Below are 17,648 nucleotides of genomic sequence, written 5' to 3' on the forward strand. Positions count from 1 at the left end.
AGACACACCTCGAACTAGTTAAGCTGGTGTGCTCTGGGTCACCTCGTCTGACAGATATCTTTCCGCTAGATTTACTTAGACCGAGGGGCTATTAAGCACAACTTGGCATTATAAGCAGTGAGGGATTAGCTAAAGAATAAAATACAAACAGCCATAAGATCTATGGTCCTACTAACAGCTTAATCTAGTAGGTTACTGAGGGAAGCAGAAGCATGGATATGTAACTAGAACCAGAGTTAGACTCAGGGCCAACAAAGCCTCAAACAGCCTGTGAAATGTTTCCAACTATTGACACCTGTGGCACAGTCAAGGCTGTAGTTTTTAGATTGTGTTTGTGGGTGTGTATTTACAGTATGTGTGTGTGTTCTGCTAATGTTCATGTCTCACTAGCTGACCCCACCCCTCCCTCCCTCCCCTACCCCCCCACCCCCCCCCCTCGGCTCTACTTGAGAGCCTTGGCCACTGAGGCGTAGGCCATGTGGATCTCGGCGTCGTTGGGGCAGGTGGAGGAGAACTCCTCACGGGCGTAGGCTGCATCCAGGTACCGCCACAGGTTAGCCAGGGAGCGAGGGATGGCGTAGCTTCGGTACTTCAGACACACCACCTGTCAGAGGAGAGAGGAGGGAGGGAGGGAGGGAGGGAGGGAGGGAGGGAGGGAGGGAGGGAGGGAGGGAGGGAGGGAGGGAGAAAAGAGAGGGAGGGAGAAAAGAGAGGGAGGGAGAGAGGATTAAAGGGAGGGACAATGATGGGTAAAGAGAAGTGAAAGAGAGAGCCAGAGAGAGAAAGTAAGAAAGATAATTTTACACGTGTAAAAGAAATCCCCACCGACTGAAAATAAAAACAGCTAGTTGAGCTTTCACTGTGGTCGACAACAGGCAGGATCTGAGAGCATTACAACTCAGCTCCTGAACACCTGTTTGAGCTCAACAATGCTTCAGCTAAATCTCCCTCAGCAGTGAATCACCACGAAGCTCTCAACTTCTTCCAGAGGCGTCTTAAAAACAGCAGGTTACCTTGACGATGTGCAGCTTGGGCAGCAGGTTGCAGTCAGCCAGCGTCAGCGCCTGGCCGTCCAGGAAGGGTCGGGAAGAGGAAGTGACATCATCTGCGCTATTCTCGTCGATCTCGTCAGGAAGTGGAGAGCCGAGGTAGTCATCCAGCTTCTTCAGAGCCTTCAGCAGGCCTTTCTCTAGATCTGACACAACCAAACACACACACACAGACTCATTAAGTTACATTATTTACATTTACATGTAGTCATTTATTACATTATACAGATAAGTTACACTACATCATAGCTACATTCAGGGGATAAGTTGGCTTTCAAATGTGGGCGGGATAGCTTTTTTTATAACTGAGGATGCAGCCGTTTAATACAACTTTCTTACTAAGAAGTTGGTGGGATTAGCAATTTTTTTTAAGTGGGTGGGACATGCCCTATCCATGAATACTGAAACCCGCTCCCCTGGCTATATTATATTGTATCCAGACAACCCCAACCAGTTTGTGACAGAGAGAGAAAGAGGCTAAGGACAGAACGGCTCGAACAGACTACACTCCCTGCTGCTTCGCAACACTCAGGGACAGATTATAAGAGGTTTAAGGCGACTGGTTACAGGCGACGCTGTTTCGTCTGACATGGAGGGATTCTCTCCAGAATGTTCTGAAGGAGCCGACTCACTGTCGTTGAGCTGGGGGTTTGAGTTCTTGATGTAGGCTGAGAACTTAGAAAACACATCCAGCCCGGCCGTATTGGACTCTGGGTTCTGAGCCGCCAGACGAGGATACCTGGAGGAGGGGGAGGAGGAGGGGAGGGGGGGAGGAGGAGAGGGAGGAGGGGGAGGAGGAGGGGGGGAGGGGGATTTACATTTACATTTACATTTAGCAGACGCTCTTATCCAGAGCGACTTACAGTAAGTACAGGGACATTTCCCAGAGGCAAGTAGGGTGAAGTGCCTTGCCCAAGGACACAACGTCAGTTGGCATGACCGGGAATCGAACTGGCAACCTTCGGATTACTAGCCCGATTCCCTCACCGCTCAGCCACCTGACTCCCTCAATTTAGCCTATAGCCTATAGCCCAAACGTTTGTCTGCAGTGTGACATTAAGGAGTCATACTATGCCAGCCACAAAGCAACCATGTTCCCTTTCGTTAAGAACTATATAATATGGGATGATGATTGAGGGAGTGAAAGATGGACAGATAGAGGGAGGGAGGGATGGTTACTTGGGAGGGGCCAGGTTCTCCTCCAGGAACTCCTCTATCTTGTTGGTGTCGGTTTTCACCTCCGTCCCGTACAGCAGGAAAGGAGGCTGGGCCCCAGGGGCCAGGTCCTTCAGGATGTCTGGCTTCCTGCACACAGGAGAGGAGTGTGTGGGTGTGTGTGAGTGTGTGTGTGTGTGTGAGAGAGTGGAAAGTGTGTGTGTGTGTGTAAAGTGTGTGTGTGTGAGAGTGGAAAGTGTGTGTGTGTGTGTGTGTGTGTGTGTGAGAGTGGAAAGTGTGTGTGTGTGTGTAAAGTGTGTGTGTGTGAGAGTGGAAAGTGTGTGTGTGTGTGTGTGTGAGGAACAGGACAGGACAAAGACAGGATGAGAGAGAGAGAGAGAGAGAGAGAGAGAGAGAGAGAGAGAGAGAGAGAGAGAGAGAGAGAGAGAGAGCATGGAGGAGGCTGCGAGGAAGTCAAACACCAGCCCACTAGCCTGGCTGGACAATGCGGAAACCATCTCAATGAGGTTAACATCATACAAACAAAACCCTACACACAGCTCAAACACGCACATGTACTTCATTCATAGACAAACAAAATGGCCGCACCTCTTCATGTCCACTGTGGTGACATTAAAGGTGACTCCTTTCAGCCACAGCACCATGAACAGCCGCTGGGAGAAAGGACAGTTGCCGATGCTCTGGCCGTCACTACCCGCCTACGGACAACAGGAGTGTGTTGAGATGAAGACACAGTTCAAGGTTTCATTTACACAAGGACATTTGGCCTCACAAGTGGAAAAAAAGCATACTTAAATCCAGTTTAAGTGTACTGAATGATCGCTAAATACATTTTTCTTACGTGTAATCATTTTCAACACAGTTGGAAGTGCACTTAAAATGTACACATTTTGTATATTCACATACTTATTGACAACTTTAATAGGTGTATGTATGTTTTGTACTTTGTAATCTCTCTTTGTAATATCTCTAGTTGTAGCCTAACCAACGCCCTACTGTGTTTCTATTTCAGAAGGTGGAGTAGCTTTAGTCACCCTTACAATGCCAATTGTGTGATGGAGAGGCCTTAAAATCTAAGACCACTAACAGGAAATCGGCCTTTTGCGAGGTTACAACGCCAGCTTTCATACTTTCATACTCAAAGGGGGGTTTGTCCAGGCAGCGTACATGCGTTCGGACAAAAAAATCATTATAAAGTTAAGGACCATGCAGGGGAAAAAAATAACGGACTTTTTAAAATCCAGTTTTCTCTTTAAGACAACAGGTCTGACCAGCAAACTAAATATAGAGTTATATCATGTTAATGTACATTTAATTAGATTAGTCTAGTCTTAGTTTTTACGCATGTGCCAGGTACCCTACCGTAAAGGGTTAGGGTTAGAATCACAGAATGAAACGTTTCGATTCATTAATAGTAGGCCTACGTTGGCGAATGCGTTAATGTTTAGGCTGCTATTAGGCCTACTGGGTCATTTGAGTCCTTTAACAAGAGGAACAAGAAAGATCGCTTACTTTTTCGCTAGCTGTCGCAGTGATACGTTATCAGTCATCAAGCTTTCGTAAACAGTCTAATTAGGTTTTCACTTGAGATTACATTGTTGCACTGTAATGTCACCATCTATTCATCAAACTAGCCTACTGTTGACACAGTGTAAATGCATGTCACACAAAGCTTACCTTTACGAAAAGTTCAACCTGCGGTCGATTTTCGTCACTCATCTTTGTAGCAAGTCTTGTCGCACAAAAATCTGTAAATCAACAGTTGGTTTTACAGATGGACGGTTAATTATAATGCAGAGAAGGATCAGTCTATTTTATGGAAAAGGATATGATTTTGAATGTTTCTAAAGTCGAGTTGAGTCAACGCCTTGAATTTAGTTGACCATCCGAACCCTTCCGCTAAATTAAACTGGCGGATAACCGAAGCAGCCGTAGCGAAACAGAAATTTGTGTCATTTGCATCATCAACTCTACAGCTGCCTTCGTCACAGAGCTTTCGTGGACTTTGATGGCGACAATCCTAAATACGATAGGCTACTACACTATGGTACAAATATTCGTTGTTACCTACCTCAGTCTCGCTCTGACTGTTTGGAGTGGTACTACCGCCCTGTATGTCTGTTTCTCCACCCTACGATACGACTTTATTCCTCCATTTCCTGACCCTGGTGGGTTTCGGGACAGACCATGAGATTCTTTTGCTTACTCACTGGATAAGCGGCGACAAGAGAGGCGGTGATTGTGTGAACGATGGGAACACATGAGGGACGATAGGGGATATACGGTTGTTTATATAAGACACAAACGTTTGCCGATAGTAGCCTATGAAGCGTGATTGTATAAACATTTTATCGACTGTACGCCTACTTCCTCTGCAGCTTTATCAAGTGTAAATTTAGGCCAGATGACGCCTATTAATATAATAGGCGTCAATAAGGATAGTAATGTCACAATGTCAACCAATGCGTCAATAAGGAGCTTATGTAACACACTTGACACAGTGTCCTGGAGTGCTACAGCTTTAGAAACATTTGACAGTCCTAGGTCCTCTCCGTGGTGACACCTGCTGCACACAATACGCTATAGCGACTGTATCTAGTTATTGAAAGGCAGTGACTTAGGTATTTAAGGCTAGACATACCTGGAGGAATATACAATACAGAAAAAAGAAAGAAAACGTTTAGAAACGTTGATTTTGCTTTAAAGGGGTCATTCACATGTTTTTGAGGGGTATTTAACACTGTTCCTTAAAGGGGTCATTGACTGGGTTTTTGGGGTATTTCACACTGTTCCTTAAGGTCTCCGAATAGGGTATGTAACATTGGTTGGGTTTAACATGGCCCGGGTGCTGTTCTATGAGCCCTGATGCATCCTGTGAAATAGCCCTGGGAAAAAACGAGTTTTTCTCCTTTTATGATATGCTCATGAATATTTAGATGAGCTGCACGCTGGTTGGTTTACAACAAGTGAAGCTGCGGAGCAAAGACGCAACAGGCCAACAGCAGTCACTGAAACATCGAAGGTGGAGACTTGAAATAAAAACGTACAAATAAATCTATTGTGTCTACACAATAGATTGTGGGTTTTACAATGAAAGTGTCATGTTGTTTGTGAAAAAAAGTTTCGAAAGGTTGAAAAAATATTTTTGAAAACCATCATGTATCATAACTATATCATATATGTCAGTATATATATCGAATAGCCTTGATCAGGAGAAGGCATACTGGTGGGGCCTGTTTTCCTGATCACCGCTTGGACCAGTTGCTTGGACATACGAAATGTAGTTGCCAGTGTTGTGCCAAGGTACTTATCCCCGCCAGGATTTGTATCCCCTGGGCGCGGGAGCGCACATGCACTCAGAGAAGCGGAGTTTAACTGCTGGACTTCGAATTCACCTCTTAAATTAACCCTTGTGTTATCTTCCGGTCATTCTGACTCATCAGTCATTGTGACCCACCTTGGTGTTGCGACAAATTTACCTCATAAAAAAATAAAGTGAAGCATTTTCTTTTAACCGTTGGGCTGTCTCAGACCCCCCACATTGCAAAGGTTAAAAGAAAATTATTTTTATTTGTTTTTGTATTGGGTAAAATTGGGTAAACACAACGATGGTTCGTTATGAACCTTTGGGTCATGTGACCCGAAGGCAGCACGAGGGTTAAACAAATAGCGACGTGGAAGACTCGACAGAGTTTTCCATAGTAACAAGGGACTCATTTATCTACATAAATACGTTTATTTGTCTGTTACATTCAGGCGACGTGTGAATTGTTTAATGTGTCGTTTAGTATTGTGGATTAATCGACAGTGTTTTCCAAAGCTCCATATTACCATGCACCTTAGCTACATAGGCAGACTGATAGGCCTATCTATGTGACTCGACATCACATGCAGGTTTATAAACATATTTTTTCCTTTAATCTAGGCCACCTCCATCTCTCCATTCTCTGCGGGTGTGGTTGGATGCCCCGTCTTTGCTACCCCGTCCCTCCCTGCCCTCTAACGTGATTTCTGTTTTAATTTAATTTAGTTTAATATGGCTTTGCAATTAACCGCTTTGTTCAACTGTCTACCATATGAGTTACAGAGGGGATACACATTATATCAGGCCGTTTTTTCACCTGATATAATGTGTATCCCCTCCTCTACATGCAAAGGGTCTGTCCTGCCATCATGCGTGTTATCTTCTGTGTTCTTTTGGTCACAATGAACAACCTGAGCTAATATGGAGATGTCTGCTCTGACCAAATGAAAGAGGTGAATTCGAAGTGCAGCAAACTCCGCTTCTCTGAGTGCACGTGCGCTCCCGAGGCCAGGGGATACAAATCCTGGTGGGGATAAGTGCCTTGGCACGACACCGGGAGTTGGGATTTGTAGTCAACATGGAGTAGGAGGAAGAGGCGGGACTTCGCAACTCTCTTCCGGTAGTGTCGAGGTGGGAAGACATGCTTGTTTTGTGCTATTTCTGTCAAGACATAACGATTTCAAATAGATATCAGTCTGAATGTGACCAGATGTGTACATCTCAAGATTCTGGAGGGCTATCGTTGTCCTCATGTTAATGAACACGTTTCGTCCAAGGAAGTGCTCAAACTAGTTTCACAGGAGATAGAAAAATGTCTGCTAAAAGCCAAGGCAAGTCGGGATTTTCGTTTTTACTGCAGGCTTCAAAGTTATATGGCGATCGTTGTCTGGAACAATCTCGATTTTTAATGTAAGTTTGTTCTGTTTTGTATTTAATTATATAGCGGTGTCATGGAAAGCTGTGGTGTTCTGTGTAGTAATCATATTTTGCCGCTAGATGGCAGAACTGTATCAGTTTATAAAGTCTCTACCCAGGTTGTGACACGGCAACCATGTTCCTGTCTGTCTGGTTAATATAAACTCCTGTTCCAGTAGCAGGCAGCATCCTAGGTGATGTTGGCAGAATGTGAATCTCTGTACCGGTGAAATGTACAGCTCTTATGGTGTAACTTCCTGTCAGAATCAGCTATTGAAATAATAATACCAAAATAAACCCTGTTATTATATGCACTTTTGATCATTGATCTATATTCACCATTTGTCTACGTCGCTTTGGATAAAAGTGCCTGCAAAATTTGGATTTAGGACTGCTTGAGTATGTGGAAAAAGATACATGATTAATTTCCGTTTATAAAACCCGTGTTGTTTAGGTTAAAGGTCAATGCAGTTGATTCCTAAGCAGACAGGTAGGCCTATTTAGTGTTAGTGAAGCCTAGTTGTCTGGCGGACAAGTGTAGATGTCATTGTGCAGGGATTAAACACCGACCACATTAAGACTTGAAGCTATTTGCTTTAGACTTGTGTATTGCTCTTAGTCATGAACACCGTGGGTTGTGGTTAATCACGGTGGTTTGTTGCTGTATTGTTGCCAAGCCTTGCTGTTGTATACAGATTGATGATTTATGTATTTGCTTTCTCATTCTCCATAGATCCATGGCTCACTTTGACCAAAAGAGTGATTTGGTTTATATATTTTTTCACTGTCAGTTTGTATTTCACACACTAGTCTGACCCCTGCTTGGTTTGGCTCTGGGACCAATCTCCCAAATCCTCAGGCATGTTTCTACTCTCACCTAGGCCAGGAAATTTGCGGTTTGGAAATGGAAAATCAAGCTGTTATTACAGCTTCGGTCAGGGTATGGATGTGTCTATTCTGCATGGCTACTATTACCCAGTTAAGAGACCCTCCTTGTGTTGCAAGCTTCTCTGATGACGACAGAAAGTGTTGGAGATAGATCTGAAAAACACCAGCTGTCTAGGCCTTGAAAATTAGACTCGGAACGTGCATGACATCATCAAGAAAGGTTGAAATCTCTCTCCCCCCACACCTTAGTTTCTCTTCAACCGGACAACTTTAAAAAAATATCCAATTAATAGCATACAAACAAGAGAAATATGTGAACATCACTAGACATTAACAAAGTACACAATGGTTGGGTAATACTTTACAAAGATCTTGAAGAAAAAAAAGAAAAGAAAAACAAGACAGGGCAAGAATGAACAATCAATTAAAGAGTATAATTAAATAAAATGATGGTTTTATGCCCTCTTGTATGTGTAAAATGAAATAGTCAAGTTGCCTATCTTTTAATATCTACGGACAACTGTCTTTGTATAAAGGCTACTTGACTCTGTTGTTGTTCACAATTCATGTCGCAGTTCTGAATTCTAATGTTATTAGGCCTAACCGCTATTCTGAGGAGGAGAATATGTAGCGGGCCGGTCTTGACCTCTTGTCTACAGTGATGGGCTGTGTTTATGTTGGAGGGTGTAAGAAGCGACTACAAGACAGCGGCGTTAGTCACAGTGTACAAACGTGAACGTGGTTTCCTGTAAACCTACTGATGCAGCTGCGCGGGCTATGACAGGCGGCCGGTCCACCGATTGACGAAGGCAAATCATTGGGGCTGTCAAAGCCCTAAAGAATGCCTCTCCATCACCCCCTAACCCCTGAAGCATCCGTAGCCTGACGTCTGGTCTATAGCCTACTATCCTGTCACATGCCTTGCCTGTATTGTGACTCAGCTCTAGTGCCAATAACCGGAGTGTTTTTAATTCCAGCAAGGGTCTTTCATATTAAAGGGGAGATTAAATGACAGTGATTCAGACCGGCAGAGCGTCACAGGCACGACGACCGCCGTCTCTACCGAGGGCTTCACGCCAGGCAGGTGCGTAGTACAGCGGGCGGTAAACAAATCGCTTTCGCCAAGACAGCTGTGGGCGGGTCAACGGCAGATTTAAAAAAACAGTTGTCCTCCCCGGGCCCCGCCGCCCCCCACCCCCACCCCTGTTGTCGCCTTTATACTCCCGCCACCGCACGTGCAGCCCAGTTTGCCAATATCGGCGTTCATTTTTAGCAGAGCGCGGGCTAATTTTAACGGGACCTAGCAAGGGCTCAACGTTGTTAGTTCAGCCTTCTCTACCGGTTCCAAAATAAGAAACGCATACAATGGCTGCTGTTCAGAGAGATGGAGCGGTGGCGCGTGGAAGATTTCAGAGCGGCTGCCCTTTCTGTTAACAGCTTTGTTTGTCTTTCCGGTGAAAGGTAGTTTTCCACAGCTGAATGGACCATGTTTGGAGGCTCCTGCAACACCAGATCTAGGCCTGTAGAAATCAAGCCCTGTAAATGTGGCCTGTGAATGAATAAGTGAATATGTAGCCTATCCACACCAGCAGGGAACTAATTAATATATCATTTAGGACCTGTGAGATGGAGATAGGTGGAGTTGTATACATTGATTTATATTGTATACATTTGATTTGCTCATATGACTTGAACTAAAAGTATGACATGCTTTCAGTTCCAATCAAATAATTCTGGGACATATCATAGACCCTGCATGTCAGACAGTTGCATCTCCTTGTGTAAGGTTGTCTTCAGTCATGTCAAAGGTTGGAACATGAAAAGCCTGACATATTGTTCGTCATCTCCCAGAAAAACTTCTGAACTTCAATAACCTGTTCTTTTTTCTTTTTTTTTTACTTTTCAGGCAAAAATGTCAGAATATGTCATGTAAGTTCACACATACACATTCACAAGTACACGGAAACACCTGGTGCAGTCAAGTCAGTCCTCTCTAATCCTCTCTCCCTCCCACTTCCCTCTTCTCATCCCTCTCCTCCTGTCCTCTCCTCTCCCATCTCCTCTGTTCTCCCTCTCCTCGCCTCTCCCTCCACTTTCCTTCTCTACACTCCTTATCCCCCCCCCCCCCTCCAGCTGGGGTAAAGAGGGATGTACCAGAAGAGTTGTTCTGTTCGTCCTGTTTCCAGTGGCGGCAGCCGGCTAACCACCGCATAAGGCCGCGCCCCAGACGGCCTGCGTCTGCACGGGTCCAGGGGGTGCTGCGCAGGGAGGGGCGGGGCAAACGCCTCAGTCTGTCCCAGAGGGACCTCCTCCGACGCTACAGGAAGTCCCCCTCCTACCTGGTGAGTCGCGGGTTCAAACCCCTTCCCCAGGGTGTTGTGTGTAGAGGGGGTGGGTCGATGTTCCACATAATCTTCCCATGAGGTGACCACCTCACCGGACCACGTTCGGCCCATTTTTCATGCTTTGTCGGTCAGTTTTGAAGTGAAGTGTGACAGGAAAGTTCAGGCACTTATAAATGGTGCCATAGCATTCAAAGTGTTGCACCAAGTCTTTACTACAGGGATATATTGTTGTGTTGAAACTTCCTGCCGCTTGTAAACAGTTTTATGGCGCTGTTAGACAGACCGCTGGTTTAAAGGGCCGGTTTCCTGTCTGCTGTGTTGTCGTTTCTGGCCTAGAGAGTTCTCACATGCTTAAATACCCCCCCCAACTCCACCCTCCTCTACCACACCTCCCACCCCTCCTCCTACTCCACCCCCCCATCCAACACATTCACGCATTCCCAACAGCCCCCCCCCCCCCTACACACACACACACAGCCCCCCCCCCCTACACACACACACACAGCCCCCCCCCCCCCCCCCCCCCCCCCTACACACACACAGACCCTCCCCCCCAGACAGGGCTGAAGACACTGTCTCACGCCTGTGGATTTAACTGGTGTTGAGCGAAGTATTTTGAGCATGCACATACACACACACACACACATCAACACACAATGTGCCCCCCTCCTTCTGTTTTCATCAGGCTGCTGTCTGGGGGGCAGTGAGGCAGGATAGGCTGCTGTATAAACCTTCTAGTCATACTTACATTTAGTCATTTAGCAGACGCTCTTATCCAGAGCGACTTACAGTAAGTACAGGGACATTCCCCCCGAAGCAACTAGGGTGAAGTGCCTTGCCCAAGGACACAACGTCATTTTGCACGGCTGGGAATCGAACTGGCAACCTTCAGATTACTAGCCCGACTCCCTCACCGCTCAGCCATCTGACTCCCCTGTTCCCTCTGCACCTAATCCCTCTAGCGGGGGCATCAGGATCACCCAAACTGTGTGTGTGCGTGTTTGTGTCTCCCCTTTATCGATCAGTTCACTGCCCTGCTTTCAGAGGGGTATATCGATGTTCTCTGTAGCCACTGTCTCTCATTCACTCACTCACACACACACACACACACACACACACACACACACACACACACACACCATTAGCTGCTCTCATTCACTCACACACACACACACACACACCATTAGCTGCTCTCATTCACTCACACACACTCACACACACACACACACACACACACACACACACACACACACCATTAGCTGCTCTCATTCACTCACTCTGGTCCCCTTGGATGACAACAGGACCCTGGGGCCAAGGTCACAGGGGGGTGGGGAGGTGTGGGGGGGTGATGTAGGGGGAAGAGGAAGGTAGATTGGGGCCACAGGGTCTCCCTGTGCCTGCATCATCCAGGGGGACAGGGTGTCCCTGTGCCTGCATCATCCAGGGGGACAGGGTGTCCCTGTGCCTGCATCATCCAGGGTGTCCCTGTGCCTGCATCATCCAGGGGGACAGGGTGTCCCTGTGCCTGCATCATCCAGGGGGACAGGGTCTCCCTGTGCCTGCATCATCCAGGGTGTCCCTGTGCCTGCATCATCCAGGGGGGACAGGGTGTCCCTGTGCCTGCATCATCCAGGGGGACAGGGTGTCCCTGTGCCTGCATCATCCAGGGTGTCCCTGTGCCTGCATCATCCAGGGGGACAGGGTGTCCCTGTGCCTGCATCATCCAGGGGGACAGGGTGTCCCTGTGCCTGCATCATCCAGGGTGTCCCTGTGCCTGCATCATCCAGGGGGACAGGGTGTCCCTGTGCCTGCATCATCCAGGGGGACAGGGTGTCCCTGTGCCTGCATCATCCAGGGGGACAGGGTGTCCCTGTGCCTGCATCATCCAGGGTGTCCCTGTGCCTGCATCATCCAGGGGGACAGGGTGTCCCTGTGCCTGCATCATCCAGGGGGACAGGGTGTCCCTGTGCCTGCATCATCCAGGGGGACAGGGTGTCCCTGTGCCTGCATCATCCAGGGGGACAGGGTGTCCCTGTGCCTTCATCATCCAGGGGGACAGGGTGTCCCTGTGCCTGCATCATCCAGGGGGACAGGGTCTCCCTGTGCCTGCATCATCCAGGGGGACAGGGTCTCCCTGTGCCTGCATCATCCAGGGGCTTTAGCTCAGTGGTTTGAGCACTTGACTGCCGAACATGCTGCCGAATAAGGGTACTTACTTATGATTTAGATAAGGGCAACAATAATACAAAGAGGTAGAGTAAGGGTTGGGTTGGCAGACTTAATCTTGACCTAATTCCTTGTAGTTATATTGTCATTCCTGGAGAGATTGTGGTCTGAAAAGAAGCCAAGAGGAAATATATATTTGTGACCTTTGATAAGATCAACCACTCTGGCTCTAGAATTTTGTTAAAAACTTTTTTGAAAATTGAAAGGTTGTGGAAGTAGGCCAGACTTTATTAGAATAATCTGGTGTATATTTGAGATTTCAGTACAATTCTGAAAAAATTCAGATTTGTGAGGATTAAGCTATTTTTAAAGATTAGTGATTTTCTATAATTTTATTTGAAACTTAATTGAAAAGGTAAAGGCTGTGGAAGTATACCAGACATTGTTAGAATACTCTGGTGTCCGAGGTTTTATTTTGTTTTTTTTTGGTCTCCCCCCCCCCCTCTGTCAGATGATCCCAGTACCTCAGACAGGTTATCACTGGGCTAAAGAAGCTTTTCTTAGTCTCTGTCATACCAAGATGTCAGCAGTGCCCCCGGAGTGGGCCGGTGGTAAAGACTGTTCCTGGGTCAGTTACGTCCAGGTCCTTCTCAATCCCCTCACCAGGGCCCCGGTTCTGGACTCTGACCCCAGATCAGTCCTCCCCGGTGGTCTGGGGGTTAGTTTGTGTTTTATCTGTTCCCTGTGCCAGACGGCTTGAGTGGAAACACACTCTGGTTTGTTCTGCTCTGGTTGGTTTATAATAAACTGTCAAACAGATACACTACTGCCAACGCCACGCTGTTGACTAAACTGGATGCCGTCATAAATAGACACACACTTTTACACGTGTAATAAAAGTCAAATAAATAAACATATTTCTTTCTGTGACTGCATCGTCAAATTCATAACCCCTTTCCACCCAACTGACCACAACCCTACCCCACCCCCTTACCCCGCCTAATCACCCCCCCTAAACCCTCCTTCCACATCTTCGCCTGGTTGTTTACGAGCTGTTTGTGGGGAGATTGTGATGGTGCCCGGCTGGTTGTGTGTAAGTTTAGAGCTCGAGGTTATTTACAAAGAGAGACGAGTAAAGCTGTTTGATCTCAGAGAGATTTTTACCACTGGCATCTCCTCCATGTCTGTATGTAAGTCTGACATCTAGATATAAGCCCTACATCTGTGGCCTGGACTTCATATTTAGGAGGTGTCTAAGTACGGTTGGTCTCGTCTGCGCCAGTGTCTCGTATCCTCGAGTTTAATGGGGTTTGTCGTATTTATAAAGAACATATTCAAACCGTGGCGTGTTCTGGTCCGTTTCAGGTCCTCGGCCCCGGAACGTTCTGTGTATATCAGGCAGAGCATCGATCAGCTCACTGGGAGTTCCCCTCCTGTGATCCGCAGTGGAAAATCCATGTTGTCATGCGGCCCTGCAGTCACTCCTGCTGGGTAACTTTCCTGTGTCCTCCTGTACTGAAGGGCCAGTGGCCTGCCCCTGCCCCAGCCTGATGTGCCCTGCCCCAGCCCCTGCCCCAGCCTGATGTGCCCTGCCCCAGCCCCTGCCCCAGCCTGATGTGCCCTGCTAACTAGGACACCTCTTTACACAGTGTAGTGTTCTGTTCATCTGTTTCTTATCGGCACTTAGTCCAGATTTGTGTGGGTCACTGGGAGAGTGTTTAGTGTGTCTGTGTGTAATGTTTTTGTGAGAGAGTATGTGTCTGTGTAAGAGAGAATGTTGTGTGTGTGTGTGCGCGTGTGAGAGTGTGTATGTGTGAGAGAGAGAGAGAGTGTGCGTGTGAGAGAGAGTGTGTGCATGTGAGAGAGTATGTGTGTGAGAGAGAATGTGTGTGTTTGAGAGTTGATGAGGCCTGTCAAGAAAGGGATCCGTGCCAGCAGTAACCAGGCCCCCCTCCCCCCTACACACACACACACACACACACACACACACTCGGCCAGGAGGGAGGGGAGGATCAGCTGTCTGAGTGATACTTTATAAGGCGGGACAGCACAGGGTCATCTAGTAAACTGTCACACACTGTCAGAGACAGCTGTGTTTGGAACTAAACACATCCGTGCAGCCCTCAGAGCCTCCAGCAGACATGGCTACCTTTGTCACGGTGAGTGGAGACCATGGTTATTACCAGCGCATCACTTGTGGATGGAATATTCCTGACCCTGGTTTTAAGATGAGTGTAAAACCGATTGGACTTTGGCTGCAGTAGAACTTGGTTGTCGGTGGAATGTGGCCGTGAACGTTCCGGTGTCGAGTCACGGAATCCAGTCGTGTTTCTCTGCGTCTGGCCGACGGTCTGTCCCGCTGCTTGACGGATGATTTGTGTTCTTCTGTTGTTATTATCACAGCGGATAGGAATGTGCTTATTCAGGAATATTGTTTTCATCTCAAGTCAGAAAATAATTAATCACGGTTTTTGTTGCTGAACTTTGTTGCGTCATATACTTCTTGGGGTGTGCGTGAGTGTGTGAGAGCGAGTGTGTCTGAGAGTGTTTGTGAGTGTGTGTGTGTGTGTGAAACAGAAGCACGTTATATTTGGTTGAGCCTTGTGACTGTGGAAGCGTTGTTAATAGTCTATCTCCTAAAACCTCTTAAAACTGCCACACGTCCCTCTCCCCACCCCCTCCCCCCCCCCCCCCTCTCCCCCCCCCTCCCCCCCCCCTCCCTAAGGGGCACAGCAGGGTGCCAGAGACTGGTATCAGATGCCAGCCTTATCTTGAATCATGGAAACCCATCCCTGCCAGTACTGCAGGCGCTGCTTGCATGAGTCGGGCTGCATCGCCATATACAGACTCCTTCTGGAAATATCCGTCAGCACGTAGGCCACAAACATTTCTGTGTGTGCGCGAGAGGTGGGGTGAGGCGTTCCAGAGATTCAGAAGGCTGCTAAACATCTGTGGTGTTGCGAGGTCATGCGAGGCATGCTCCTAAGTGTGTCTCCTGATCTTGGCTCTTGCGGTCGGAGGTTCTCGACGCGAGGCGTGGAGGGCCGGTTCTCAGGGAGGGAGAGGGGCTCTTGCGTCATCCAGGCCATGCGAGCCGAGGAAAGAACAGACAGATAAAGAAAAGAAATAAGATCAAAATAGTCGTGGTGAAATTTAACCTGGTCTGGGAAGAGCCAGAAGTTTCAGTCAGGACTTCTTCCGTTCCAGTATCTTAGAAACTGAATGAATTCGACCCCTGAAAAATCAATGAAAAGAAACAAACATACAACAACAAAAAAACCTGCTTTGCTTTGTCCCTCTGTGCTTGCCTTACTAGATGGCTACCTGCCACACCTGCAACAAGACCTCCAAGTACAGTGGAGTGAACCGGGACATGCTGGCCAGCGTATCCAGGACGCACAGCCACACACCGGGCAGCGCAGCCAAACGCAAGACTCCCCAGTCCAGCAACAGATCCAACATGGCCACCCCCAAATCTGCGTCTAAGGACAAGACACCGAGCATCACGCCCAGGTAAACCTCACCACCCCTACAGCTCTATGTTATCTTTATTCATTTCTTATTTTTTAGATAGATTTGGGCCGTTTTTCATGGTTTATTGGAAGAGAGAGACATTTACAGTCATTTAGCAGACGCTCTTATCCAGAGCGACTTACAGTAAGTACAGGGACATTCCCCCGAGGCAAGTAGGGTGAAGTGCCTTGCCCAAGGACACAACGTCAGTTGACTTGACCGGGAATCGAACTGGCAACCTTCGGATTACTAGCCCAATTCCCTCACCGCTCAGCCACCTGACTCCCTGAGACAGAGAGGCATGCAGCAGAGGGCCGGGGTCGTATTCGAACTCGGGCCTGCTGTGGCGAAGCTAGCGAGGCTTGTTACCTTTTTGCCTCGCATTATCTTCTTGGCCCGCAACTGTGTCCTCAGGGGAGATCTTCCAGAACCCAGCTTTAAGTAAACGATATGTCACACCTCGTATAAATAGTTACATCTCCCCACAGGCTAGTTTCAACTTCTGCCAACCCTTCAAAATCTCACATTACTTAATTCCCCCCCCTCTCCCTCATTCCCTCCTGCTCTCTGCCTTCCTCTCCTCCTCTCCCCCTCCCTTTCCCCTCCTCTCTCCCTTCCTTTCTCCTCCTTTCCCCATCTCTCCTCCTCTCTCCCCTCGCCTCCTCTTTTCTCCTCTCCAGGTCTAACTCCACTGCGTCCACCTCCTCCACCCCGGCCTCCAAGCCCTCCAGCACCAAGAAGTCTGTCTTCTCTCGCCTCAGGAAGTTCCTGCAGCTGGACGACAGCCAGAAGAAGAAGACTAAAGGAGGCCTGAAAGACTTCCTGTCTTCCCTCTGATTGGCCACCCAAGCGATCTTCCGTTTTACCAACAAACTGTTGCTTAGTGACGACGGTAAAAGCCTGCTTCCCCCTCCCACCTAGCCCCTGGATGACGCAGGTCTGCAGGGCGGGGTTGAAGGGGTCCGGTGGGGCCGCTCAGTCTGTAGAGCCGTGGGAGGGTGTCTGTGGAGCCCCTTTTGTATGGCGGGAAAACTACAGGAAGCTGAGCTCTTCTTCTGTTGGTGTGATCACACAAGCCAAATAACTGCCAAGACAGTTGGTGGTTTGAGAGGGCTGTGTTTTGTTGAAAATCTATAAAATGTAAAAAATGCATACATTTACGCAAGGATAAATATTGATGATGGACAGTTCATTAAGCGTGTTTTTACGTTGGTTTGACCCATCTAAATTTTCTTGCTGTAGTGGCCTTCTCTAGTGAGATTGCTGGTGTAAGTGTCTCATAAGAAGTCAGTGGACAGTTATGGCTCAACCATGACTGTTTACAAATGTGTTCACCTCTATCTAAACATCACTAGGTCATGTTTTCTTTTCCTACTTGTTTTCTATGTGTTTTTTGTACATACAACTAAATGTTTGACATTTTGTAAAAGGGTGCATATGCAATAATCATAACTTAAAAAAACAAAACAAATTGTGATGCCTTTACCGTTTACATTGCAAATTTTGCTTGACTGTAAAACAAGATTTATTGACAGCACAATATTATTTTAGCTGTGATTGCCCCAACAAATGTCATGAATCATTTAGTACCAGACAGTTCTGTTTGGGTGTTTTGGAGTCATATTATAATCTCATGTGTAGGTGCATTCAAAATTTCACGGCCATCCTGAAATACCTCACATTTGTTTTCCAACATGACTTGTTTTTCTGAAATAAAACTTTTTCAGATGTATGAATTCTATGTGGTGTGGTTTGTGTTTTAACAAAAGAAAAAAAATTCCCTTCAAATAA

The 17,648-nt window shown here is 47.2% G+C and overlaps 2 protein-coding genes across 2 annotated transcripts; one reads left to right on the forward strand and one right to left on the reverse strand.

Annotated features, from left to right (window-relative positions):
• Positions 1-310: 310 nt before the first annotated feature.
• On the reverse strand, positions 311-4,465 carry clic1 (chloride intracellular channel 1). Its single transcript, XM_067255269.1, has 7 exons — positions 4,297-4,465; positions 3,903-3,973; positions 2,814-2,923; positions 2,229-2,354; positions 1,682-1,788; positions 1,014-1,195; positions 311-604 (listed from the first exon to the last, which is right to left on the reverse strand). The coding sequence occupies exons 2-7, from the start codon at positions 3,942-3,944 to the stop codon at positions 443-445; spliced, it is 729 nt and encodes a 242-aa protein (XP_067111370.1). The 5' UTR covers positions 3,945-3,973; positions 4,297-4,465; the 3' UTR covers positions 311-442.
• Positions 4,466-6,655: 2,190 nt separating this feature from the next.
• On the forward strand, positions 6,656-16,814 carry c18h18orf21 (chromosome 18 C18orf21 homolog). Its single transcript, XM_067255270.1, has 5 exons — positions 6,656-6,939; positions 9,740-9,762; positions 9,967-10,175; positions 15,661-15,857; positions 16,538-16,814. Exons 1-5 carry the CDS (start codon positions 6,842-6,844, stop codon positions 16,692-16,694), a joined length of 684 nt encoding a protein of 227 aa, XP_067111371.1. The 5' UTR covers positions 6,656-6,841; the 3' UTR covers positions 16,695-16,814.
• Positions 16,815-17,648: the final 834 nt, after the last annotated feature.

This window comes from Osmerus mordax, chromosome 18, assembly GCF_038355195.1.
Source record: "Osmerus mordax isolate fOsmMor3 chromosome 18, fOsmMor3.pri, whole genome shotgun sequence".
Classification (NCBI taxonomy): Eukaryota; Metazoa; Chordata; class Actinopteri; order Osmeriformes; family Osmeridae; genus Osmerus; species Osmerus mordax.